This window comes from Lygodium microphyllum, chromosome 24, assembly GCF_053477565.2.
Source record: "Lygodium microphyllum isolate KBCC chromosome 24, Lygodium_microphyllum_v1.1.10, whole genome shotgun sequence".
Lineage (NCBI taxonomy): Eukaryota > Viridiplantae > Streptophyta > Polypodiopsida > Schizaeales > Lygodiaceae > Lygodium > Lygodium microphyllum.
Genome location: NC_141158.1, coordinates 16,430,167 through 16,442,778, shown reverse-complemented (window position 1 = coordinate 16,442,778; position 12,612 = coordinate 16,430,167). Strand labels below are relative to the sequence as shown.

Here is a 12,612-nt window from a genome sequence, read left to right as displayed (position 1 = left end):
GGACTCTTCACATGTTTACCCAAAACACAGTCATCACAAAGTTAAGCTTTGAGTTTTTCACATCAACTCTTCCAAGTAAAGAAAGTGTCTGCAAATCCTTTTGGCTCATGTGTCCAAGACGCTTGTGCCATAACTCCATGTGTGACTGCACTTCAACAACTACAATAAACTTTCCAAGAAGTGCCTTGCAGTAGAGATAATATAGACTCTTTTTTTACTACCTCTAGTGACTAGCATAGACCCTTTCTATATCTTCCACATTTCACCACCAAAAGTAGTGAAGTAACCTTTGTTGTCTAGCTGCCCAACTCAAAGCAAGCTCTTCTTGATGCCAGGTACATACCTAAGATCATGAAGGATCAATTCCTGACCATTTTCAGGGGCCAAGTGTAGTGCCCATTCCTTCAATATCACATGCATGATTGTTACTAAGATAGACTTTTCCAAGGTTACCTTCAACATAGAAAGAAAAACACTCCAAGGATGAAGTTGCATGAAATGAAGCATTATTGTCAACAATCCACGATTGTGACAAACCATCATGAGTTGACAACAAAGCATCTACCACATCCGTTTTAGTAATATACATGTCCTCCATTGTCATAGCATGTGGATCTGAAAATGCAACCATCAAATCAGCATCTTTATCCTCTTCTATCTCCTCAATAACAACACTAGATACCACATTTGCTTTTGATGTCTCCTTAGAGGCAGAGCTGCCATCCTTTTCATTCTTTTTGCTTTTTGCATTAGCCTACTTCTTACGTTCTTGTTCCCTTTTAAAGTACCTACGATCGGGCTTTTTACGCCCTTTGCGACCACATTGATAACAAGTTACATCTTGCTGTTTTTCTTTGCTTTTGCTGTGATTTTTATTCTTATTTGCAGCATTAGATTTTTTTTCAGTTCTTCCTCTTACACTGTAGGCTAATCTACTGTTTTCCCCACTTGCCTTGCATCTAATCTCTTCATTGAGAATAGAACCACGCACACCATCAAATGTCAAGTTTGGGCTATTGCTCGATGACACAACCGGTGCTTTCCATGAATCGAGCAAGGTCATGAGACGGAAGATAGCCCTCAATTTAGGATCAAAAGTTGGCAAGTCTGTATCCTGTAAATGACTCAAAATGCCAATGAAAGCATTCAAATGCTCTGAGGCAAGCTTAGACTTATCAAGCTTCAAGTTCACCAACTTTTGCATGAGATGTACCTAATTGACAAGAATTGTATTCTGATAAGTAGCCTTGAGTTTCTCCCAAACTGCATAGGCAGTATTAAGCCTCTTTATATCAACCAAGATATCATTTATGACTATCATTTTAATGTCAATAATGACCTTTTTATTCATTTTAGCCCAATCCTTATCTAACAAAGCAACACGCTTATGTTTTGCTAAAGCATCATCACAATCATTTAGAAAGAGTATACCTTTCATAAGATCTTTCCAAATATCAAAACCATTGACATCGAATTTACGATTCTCAAAGAGATTCTTTGTGTCAGATATAGATGCATTGCCAACCATCTTCAGCAATAAAAACTGCAATAAAGTGCTAAATACTTTCAGCCAATAGCAAGGTTGATGAATGTAACAGCAAGTGCACACTCTTGTACTTCCAAGGTGTTCAAGAAGTAGATGTTTAGCTGCAATTTTAGTCTCAAGTACTCATTGCAACATATACACAAATCAAATCTGATACATTTGCATTAATGACAGCTTTCACTTCAGTAATACATCACCATAATGCCCAAATGCAATGACCCAAATGCTGTGTTTACCACTGTTTCACTGCATAGTGAGTATTCAGCAATACATATACCAAGAGAAGCTGCCCTTTGTCAACATTTGAAGCATCCAAAGCTCGAAAATCTCCCGCTCGGCAGTGAATCTGCTGCAAATTTCACTATCTAGTCTCAAATCAACTCAAAAATACATCACTAAAGTGAAAAGCCCCAAAATTTTTACCATAAAACTGTCCCAATTGCATCAATTCATGTTCCCAAGCATCAATTGTGGGAAATATTTCCGAAATTTTACAAATTCTGCAAAAGCCCCAATTTCAAGAGTGCACAAATTCCAAAGAAATTGGCTCAACCAAGCAAAATTTTCACTTGCATCTGAAAATCCCCAAAATTTCCAAGGCCCGTGCACTCAATGTCTACAATTTATGGGTCTAGAGTCATTGAAGTATGTGGCAGGCACAAAATCTGGAAAAGCCCCAAACTTCCAGTGGCAAATTTGCAGAGATTTGTGTTCTGTGCTTGCGCATTCGAACGTCCGGTAGAGAAGGGAGAGAAAACAAAAAATTCCAGATTTTTTTAAAAAAACGTTGACCTGCATGTCCTGTGTCTGCCACGTGGCACCATCAGCCCATCACATGTTGCCCATCTGAGGTCTCTAGCCCCATGGAGAGCAAAGATCTTTCGAGCACACAGCACCTCCCTAGTTGCCACCAATAAGCAACCTCCACATGAAGACTTTACTCTGATACAGAACCTTAGACTTCCAAAGCTGAATGAATCTTTCCTGCCACTTCTTTTTGGTATCCCGAATATGCCATAATTTATAAACCTTTCCAATGACCCATCTCTTGGCCTGCACCATCTAATGATATATTTGGTTAGCTGACCTCTTCTCGAAATCATCAAGAAAGCACAAACATCCAATCATGCCATGGACACAATGGCTGTAACGCAAGCAAAGGAGAGAACCTCTGAAGTCTGACCTATATGGACAACCAAATGTCACAATATCCACAAGCCACCGGAAAGTGCTGACAAATACACCAGAAAGAATAAAGACGGGGCTGCCCAGGAATAACTCCATCAAGGACTGTCTGCAATCCCAAACGAGCCATGTTGTCTCACTGCAAATCTTTATCCGCCCAATCCAACAACCTGGAGAAAGCCAATACTTCTCCTTGCAGCGAATTCTCCTCCTTACGAATATTAGGAGGGCACCAAACTGAAAAATGTAACATCTCTTGCCAGGATGCAATGAAATGAGAAAGGAGAAAAGACTGGGAGACCTTAATAGATATCGTGAAATTGAGCACATCCCACCAAGGAGCATGAATAAACGTGCTACCATGAGAGATGGCTGTCTTTTCTATGAAAAATTTAGTAATATTTGACCAAGGATGACTTTTACACATAGAACCTGCAAAAGGGCTAGCCTCAAAGCTGCCATATGCAAATTAACATCCAACAAAGCTGCACCCCCCACCCTTTTAGGTGTAGTCACATGCTGCCACGAAATCCACACCTGTCCCAAACAATTACCTTTCTTTTCCCACAACATGAATCTGATAGGCTGAACCAATTCCGAAAGGGACTTCTTAGTCCAAGGAAGCAATGTTAGAAAAAAAGATATCATGGCCTGCACATGGACCACCTCCCCCCACTACAATACAGCCTAGACTGCCCACACCTAGAGCTCAGCCGAGAGGAGGTAAATCGCATCACCAGAATGGATATCATCCAGATAGACACCGCCAGGACATGGGTGACCCCCACATCGGAACTAGGAACCAAGAAGGCTTTCTACCGAGAACACTTCCTACATATCTCCCCGGACAGCTTCATCACCCGCCCAAGCTACATGGACACACACTTGTCTCACGGGGTCAGAAGTGCCATCGGACAGATCCGCACGTCCTCACACCAACTACAGGTCGAAACGGGCAGATACGGGGCCAACCCCCTCCCCCCAGAAGACCGAATCTGTCAGCTCTACCATCTCGAGCCAAAGACAGAGGAACACTATATCTGTAGATGCCCAGTGTACTACGAAATCCGGGGACGCTTCCACTGCCTATTCAGCGAAGGATTCAGACCACTCTCCAAGGTGATGGAATTCAAAGACCAGAGATGCCTGGAGCTCTTTCTACTGGAAATATGACGCCACAAAGACCACCTCCTACGAACCACGGAGCAAAGACAAGGAGCCACCAACCAACACACACTCAACGACTTCTACCAAATACCAGCTACCCTCCCCACCACTGAGGCCCCACCACCCCAGCCGGCCTCTTGGCCCCCGGGGACCACCTTAGAAATAGCCACGACGAGAGGTAAAGCCCGGCGACCACGCCCCGCCGGCCCCCGTCCCCGCAGAAGACACTGGTCGAAGATACAAGGGATACTACGCCGCCATCGGAGGGCCCTGCCCCGCCGCTTTAGCCTCTCCATGCTAGACCGACCCATGCGGGACATCTTAGGATGAACACCCCAGGAGCAGTTCCACACCGCACTGGGAGTACCTCTAGATTGTATCTAGTCCAGATATCATTTTGTACCTACTCAATTTAGTTCAACATAGCATAAATGTTAGCTTCACTGGGACTTTTGAAATCTCCCAGACATTTGTATGCAACATTTTGGTCTCATAGGCCAACTTGGCCTGTTGTAGACGTTAATATAACTTTCTTTCTTCTTTCTTTTCTTTCTCTCTCTCTCTCTCTCTCTCTCTCTCTCTCTCTCTCTCTCTCTCTCAGAACATCAGTGAACAAGACTGAAGTAATGAGTGCTACCTTGGAAGAAGAGGCTAGGAGACAGGCTAGGGTTTTACATGTACGGGTAGTGGAAGGGAGGAGAAGAGCAGCCCACAGGAAGATGCTAAGACACTTGCTGACAAAATTGGGGCTTCAAACGTACCTATCGTCAGTGCTTGGAGAGTGAGGAAAGAGGATTCTAAGTCCAAGGCTCTAATTCTTCACTTTGGGGACATGACAACCCTCAAGGGTAAGAAGATTTATTTGGATGAGGACCTTACCCCAGCACAAATAGCGCATCACAAAGAACACATGCCCAAGGTATTGGAGGCTCGCAAAGAGGGAAAGTGAGCTGTTTATAGGGATGGACGAGTCATCATCATTGACAAAAGGACTTCATGATGGTACCAGGCCTATGAGACACTTCGGATGTCAATATGGAATTGTAATGGAGCCCTACGCTTGGATGCTCGTTACTTTGAAGATAGCTTCCAAAACATAGATACAGCAATGTACACAGAAACGCACCAATGTAAAGGTAGCCGACTACCAGGCGTGCGGGGACATATGTGGGAAAGTGCATTTCGCCCAGCAGCTAGAAAACGAGAAAGCGATATCTGTCCTTGGAAGTGAGATGCAAGATAATCCGTCTCAAGCTCCCTAGACACAAAGAGCCCCCATTGAAGCCCCCATATTAGAGAACTGGAAAAGAGATACCAGAGCTAGAAGAGCCATTCCAACTGTCCTCCCTACAGCTTAGGCCAGTATCAGAGCTCTATTGGAATCGAAGGATCATGGCACCACAATTTCAAAAGACTCTTCAATATCACCTCAGCTTCATCACACCATATTGAAGCACCCCATGTTTGCAAGACTTTTCCTTGTCCCCTCATCACCACATCCAATAGCATGCTGTAGCACTCCATACATAATATTTCAGTTGAATCTCAGTCTACTAAACCTTTTGCAATAACATGATGTACTCATTACAGCCTTCAGATCTAACATGTCAAGTTGGCCTTGGTAGAGATTGATAGTTTTTTTTTTTTTTCAGGTGGATGGTACCAGAATTTGAATATGCTTTTGTTTGGAATTAACTTCCTTTCTTTCTACAAGTATCCCTGCCAATGCCTCCCCTTCAGAGAAGGATGAGAGATGGAAGAGCATTTATCGACAGGTGAAGACAAATGAAAGACTGGAAAGAACAAATACAGTGGTGAAGCATCAGTTTATACAAAAATGAGAACGTGAAGTCGTTAAGGCACAGTGGCTTTGTTCTGTTGTGTTTTGTGTGTGTCTGTGAGGGATACACAGAGAGAGAGAGAGAGAGAGAGAGAGAGAGAGAGAGAGAGAGAGACCCCAAGAAAAGTCCAGCCAGTTGGCAAAACTGTCTCTTTCAGTAACTGCACATGCTGCAGTCACGATCACCAGAAACTGAGAGCAAAGAATAATGAACAAATGAGAGAGTGAACCCCAAGGATCGAATCTGTAAAATTTTCCAATGAAACAAGAATTAGACCATGATAATAGAAATTGTACAGAACTAGCAGCATAAAGAGCTTATTTGCTTCATTTCAATTCAGAATAAAGACGTGTGATTAAAAGAGGTTGCTGCAGTTTTATTCCAGGGATTGCAAATGGCCTATTTCATTAAAAGTGAAACATTCCCTTTCATAGCTACTTGAAAACTTAATTCTGAGCATTTTTAGCTGCTAAATAGATCTCATGGTCTCTTTTGAATCATGCCTTCTCATGGTCTCTTCTGTAAACACTCCTAATATCTAGCAGGTAAAATCCCCATAAAACCATTTAGCTTTGTTTGGATGCAACCCAGTGCTCATGGTTTCTTATAGATAACCACACTTTGTGCTTTCTTATTCATTTGTGCCTTAACAAAGTTCTTTTTGAAAATGAATTTAGCGTTTTTTAAATCAAACTTCCTGTTGAATACATGTTCAGCTCTATTCCAGAATAATATTCCAGCAGAAGCTGACCCTACGCTGCTGTCATGCCAGCTGTGCCACCTGCCTCTGCTCTTGCCTGTCACCAACATTTCCTGCTTGCCAGCTCTGCCTACCCCTCTCCTACTACTGCCCACCTGCCAACTTTGCATAATGCCCCCCTCTTCCGCCTCTCCTGTTTACATGTTCAGCTCTATTCCAGAATAATATTCCAGCAGAAGCTGACCCTACGCTGCTGTCATGCCAGCTGTGCCACCTGCCTCTGCTCTTGCCTGTCACCAACATTTCCTGCTTGCCAGCTCTGCCTACCCCTCTCCTACTACTGCCCACCTGCCAACTTTGCATAATGCCCCCCTCTTCCGCCTCTCCTGCTGCTCCCAACTGCTCTTTCCACCTCCTGCTTGTCAGATCCTGCTTCTGTCTGCCCACCTCCCCTGCCATCTTCCCAGCTTCCCACCAGAGCAGCTGCTCATACCACCTTCCCAGCATTGCCCACCAGCCTACTGCCCTCCACCATCAATGGCCTCCACTCACCCCTGCATTGGCAGCAGTTTTTCAAGCAGTGGCATCCACTTTCCTCATCAAATCTTCCTTCCCCCCAGGCAATGTCACAAGAACAGCAAGGCTCAAGACTAGAGAAACACAAGAACCTCACAGCGGCAAGATGGAGGAGAAAACTCAAGTCGTGAGACAAGAGCCCTGTGAAGCCAACAAATCAAGACTTGCATTAACATCTAATTCTCATGCATCAATTCCTAATTTTGGTCCTTAAAAACAAGCCCAAAAGGATTTATTTGTGCGTAGTAGAACAAATGCCCGAGAATCCCCTATAAAAGGACATGTTGTGGGTATATCACACTCTCTCCTTAACATTTAACTGCCATGCAGTAATGCCTAATTTTGCTCCTAGAAAACAGCCCCAAACAGCTTTATTTATGTTCAAATGGTGTATTTGTGCATAGTAGGACAAATGCCTAAAAATCCCCTATAAATGACATATTATGGGCATCCCACTCACTCTCAAATCTCCATCAACCGGCCAATCTCCTGTGTTTAGAGTGGAGTGCTGCTGCCACCCAGTCAGTCTATGCTGCCACCCTGCCACATGGAGGTTCAGCTAGTCAGTCCTTGCTGCACCCTCAACAAACAAATGCTACACAGGATGCAACGCTTCTGTGATCACATGCTGCCCCTTTTGGAGCAATTGCCACCTTCTATGGCAGCTTCCACCTGTGTTTTTTCCTGCTACTCTTCCTGCTGGTTGCTGCCTGCACAGTCAGGCCGCCGCCTGGCTCATTCGGAGTTGCTAGACATGTTCTATCACTACAGCCTCTGAAGGTCTTTTCTCCTTCACCATTAGTTTCAGAGGACTGTGTTTTACTCCCTTCACTGCCATCCACATATATCCAATGCCTTCTTCAGCATCCCCCTGCCCAAAGTACTCCCCACACTCCTTCCATAGGTGCTGCCGCGCTTCTTCAAATAGGACAGCGCAATCACCTCAAGATACTTCATCATCACAGGACTCCTTGACTTACCCCTCAACCCCAATCCTAGAGACACAAAGGCTTAAGACCATTGTAACATCATTTGAAATAAGTGCCCATTCATATTCATCAGCCGGGACATTGCAGTCAGATCAAGCCACTCGGCCATCGCTGACTTGACTCACCCCTCAACCCCAATCCTAGAGACAACGAGGCGTGAGGCCATTGTCTCATCTTTTGAAATCAATCATCATTCATTCATTGTTAGCATTTGGTGTACACTTTGCTGTCTCCATTTCAAACCCTATCATTTCTTCATAAGCCGGTCCCTCTTCTTCTACAAGGGACTCCAGTGCAGCCTTCCTAAGCCAGTCCCTCTTCTTCTACAAGGGAGACCAATGCAGTCCCCCTTAGCTTCCACAACCGGTATTTCCTGCATATCAGGTTTGATCCTAACACAGAGCTGAACATTAGAGATAGAGAGGCAGCCTTGGAGATGTCATCTCCAGTTTGCCAATTGGTAGGTGACAGACCACAAGCATCTCTCAAAGGAACCCTTGCAAGGGTTAGGAAACTAACACCATTAGGGAAGGGGTGTTTCAAGGTCAGTTTTAGTAACATAAGAGCAGTCTGAGATGGCATTGAAGTGGCCTTCTTTGACCAATGGATATAGGGCAACCATTAATCCATGCTCAATGATGGCACAGCTTGTGCAGATATGCCAGGGTTTGCAAAAGAAAACACAAAAAAGTTTCCAACCACAACTAAAACACAATGAATTCAAACATTGATGCAAAATGAGGATTGTTTATTCAAATGTAAAGTAATTGTGCTATTACTTGACAAGAATGGATGAACTAATCAATGCACAATTACACTCACTCACAAAAGAGAAGTGAAGTATTAATAAATGAGAGAGAGTACAATTTGTCAAAGTGCAGTGAATGCAGAAGTTTATGGACAAGACTAAAAAAGAATGGACACGAGAGAAGAGGGAGAGAGAAAAGAGACGGAAGAACATAGAAGTCTGTAGCCAATGAATGCTGAAATAAAAAAGGCAGATATACAAATGAGAGGTTTCCTCAAGCCAACCTCTCTCTCCACCATCTAGAATGACAAGTGCGATGGCAGGCAGCCAGCCAGCTATACCTAACTGAATATGCCAATAAAATAAGGGCAGGTAGCAAACTGGCAGAAATAAATGCAACCGAATGCACATAAAATAGTGCCTATTAATGCGACCATCCGCTGTACTACCACATGGCACTGCCCCTACCCGGTAAAAGGTGCACATACATGGTGACTCCTGAAAATGCCCAAAAACTAACAGAAAAATGTGTCAGTGTGTACAAGAGAACTGACTTTACCAACTATAGCCTAAGAATGCCAATCTAGGGGGTGACTAAATCTCTAGCACCCCCTCTCAAATCCTGGGCGCAACATGAGGCTTCGAGATTTGGAGTGCTATCATAGAACAATCCGAGGAAGCACCTTCATTAAAAAATCATTGCAATATACCACATCAATAGCCTCATCCAAGATCTTCTCTCGAATGAAATCGTAATGTATCTCAATGTGCTTCAAAACCTAGAATGAAACACGAGGTTCCGTGCCAAAGCAATACAACTCTTATTGTTGCAATGAAGTGTCATAGGACTTGTTTGCGGCAGCCAAGCTCTCCTTGTAACCGGCGAAGCCACACTATTTCACATGTGGTAGAAGATGTTGCTCTATAATCCACCTCTGTGTAGAAGAAAGGACAACTATGTGTTGCTTCTTGCTACTCCACGAGATAACATCTGCACCCAAAGTAATGCAAAATCCTGACATTGACCTCCATTGTTCAACATCTCTAGCCCAACCTGAATCCGTCTAGCTTGCAAGAACCAAAGCCGAATCTCCAGTACATGCTGGATAATGAATACCAAGATCAAGGGTCCCCCTCAAAAACTGCAAAATCCTCATAGCAGCCTTCCAATGAACCACCTTGAATTCACTCATGAACCCAACCAACAAACTTATAGGAAAGCACAAATCAAATCGAGTGTTAAGGAGCCATATTAACGACCTAATCAACAATCTACAACTGAAAGCATCCATCATCGGTAAATCTGCATGGACTATAGCCTTCTAGTTCGAATCCATAGGAGTAGAAATGGCCTTGCATCCCTCCATCTCAAACATAATCAAAAGCTTTTACACATACCACTATTGGGAGATGAGAATTGCCTATGGAATCCGCAAAATCTCATGACTTTTTTAAAAAAAAGAAAAATGCCCATATCTATCATCTCAAACACCTCATGCAGTGCCTTCTTTGTCTACTTGACCTTCTAGGCATGATCATCTGTCAAGATGAGACCATCCATATAGAGCACAAACAACGTATGCCCTCTAGCAAAGGTGTGGACATACAACTTGGGATTGAAAGAGGTATGTCGATTTGGCCGAGTTATGGCATGCTCGATTTGGCCATCTGAACTACGAGTACCTTCGGAAGGTGTCGCGAGGGTCATTTGTCCGAGGATTGCCGGACATAGTGGTGAGCCATCAGCCATGTGTCTCCTGCATTCGTGGAAAACTACATTGGGATGAGATTCCCAACAAAGCTTCTAGGCGGTCTACTTCACCCATGGAGCTTGTATCTACAGATCTTTGTGGCCCGATGAGGACCGAGTCCCTGAAGAAAAGCTTGTACTTCATGTTGATCATAAATGACTACAGCAGGATAACTTAGGCCTATTTCTTGACTTTGAAGTTGGAGGCTTTCTCTCACTTCAAGGATTGGCTTCTCTTTGAAGAGAACCGTTTTGGTCGCCAACTGGAGACCTTGAGTTTAGACAAGGGAGGTGAATTTATGTCTAATGAGTTTGCTCGTTTTTGTGCAGATAGGGGCATTCACCAAGAGTTTGCTAATACCAACACTCCCCAAGAGAATGGCATTTTGGAGCAGAAGAACCAAAGTGTGATCAAGATGGCACGCACCATGATGGAGCTCCAACAAACACCTCAGTTTTTGTGGGCCAAGGCAGTGGCTACCGCAGTTCACATCCTCAATCAATCTCCCACTTCGGCCGTTGACAAGATGACACCTTTTGAGGCTTACTTCGGGACTAAGCCTAATGTCTCTTATTTCAGGATCTTTGGGTGTGACACTTATGTGCACATTCCTAAGACACAGCGTGATAAGTTCGAGGCAGTTGCGCAACGACAAGTTTTTGTTGGTTAAAGCTCCCAGTCCCAAGGTTATCGTTTGTTTGATCCCGTCAAGCGGGATGTCTACACGAGCCGAGATGTGCGGGGTGAGGAGCACCCCGTCCTTGGAGATCCAGGGGAGAGTTGGGCTCCCGAGACAGTTCCTTTGGAGCCAGAGCCTCTTGATGGAGATTCTTCTTCTGATTCAGAGTCTTCTCTTCCACCGGCCACCCCCAAGGAGCTTCCGCCGGTGGATGTTCCTGAGTCTTCAGCAGATAGAGAGCAACGGGGAGAGGTTCATCCTCCTCCTCGTTGGGCCCATGACACTCTGAGATTCAGGGATCGAGGAAGTCCCTGAGGAGTGGGAACCACAGGATGAACTGCAGAGGTCACGGAGGACCCGGGCACATACTTCGGAGCTTGTTTGCTCCAACTATTGTTTGCTGACCCGTGTTATGCAGGATCGTGAGCCCACTTCAGTGAAGGAAGCTTTGCAGTCTGATCATTGGCAGAAGGCCATGGAAGCAGAGTTGGCGGCTATTGAGAGGAATGGCACTTGGTCTCTTGTGCCTCGTCCCTCTCACAAGACGGTGATTGGTGTCAAGTGGGTCTTCAAGACCAAGTACCTTAGAGATGATTCTTTGGACAAGCACAAGGCTCGCCTTGTTGCTAAAGGTTTTGCTCAATGCCTAGGCATTGATTTCCATGATACTTTTGCCTCCACTGCTCGTATGGCGACTATTCGAGCTGTTCTTGTCTTGGCTGGCCATAGGAGATGGCCTGTTTATCCGTTGGATATGAAGTTGACCTTTCTTAATGGTGACTTGCAGGAGGAGATCTATGTTGAGCAGCCTCCTAGCTTTGGATCCTCGGCTAGGAAAGTTTACAGGTTGAAGAAGGCCTTGTATGGCCTCAAGCAGGCTCCGCGTGCATGGAACGAGAAGATTGACTCGTTTCTTCAGTCGAAGTTGGGATATCGGCGCTCTGAGGCCGATCCGCAGCTTTATATGCACACTTCCGAGGTTGGTCGTGTGTTATTTGTGTTATATGTTGATGATTTGATTCTGACAGGGGATCATGCACAGAAGGTCCGAGAGACCAAGACAGCTTTACATCGGGCATTCGAGATGACGGATTTGGGGCTTCTTCATTTCTTCTTGGGTCACAAGATTTATCAATCTCAGAGGGGGATTTTCATTTCTCAGCAGAGGTACATTCAAGAGCTCTTGGTGACTTTTGAGATGGAGACTGTCGGCCCATTACTACTTCTATGGATCCAAATTAGAAGGCCACTTCACACTCAGATTCTCCCGTGCTGGATACTTCACGGTACCGTCAGTTGATTGGACCCTTGATTTAGCTTCTCAACACTCGTGTTGATCTTTGTTTTGCTATGGGTCTTTTGGCAGGGTTCATGATTGTGTGAGATGGAAGGATCGAGGTGCAGCTGAGATTCAGTAGACAGTGTGAGAG

At 44.5% G+C, this 12,612-nt stretch overlaps 1 protein-coding gene across 4 annotated transcripts in view; it reads right to left on the bottom strand.

The window, feature by feature from the left end:
• The window catches only part of LOC148014877 (piezo-type mechanosensitive ion channel component), a 182,066-nt gene that overhangs the window by 131,150 nt on the left and 38,304 nt on the right, over positions 1–12,612 (bottom strand). For all 4 annotated transcript variants that reach the window (XR_015688441.1, XM_087665903.1, XM_087665905.1 and 1 more), the window contains one exon: positions 5,855–5,982. Coding sequence is in view for 3 of the 4 variants with exons in the window: in XM_087665903.1 (XP_087522029.1) it covers positions 5,855–5,982 (128 nt within the window). In the remaining variant the exon portion in view is untranslated. The remainder of the gene's footprint in view (positions 1–5,854; positions 5,983–12,612) is intronic.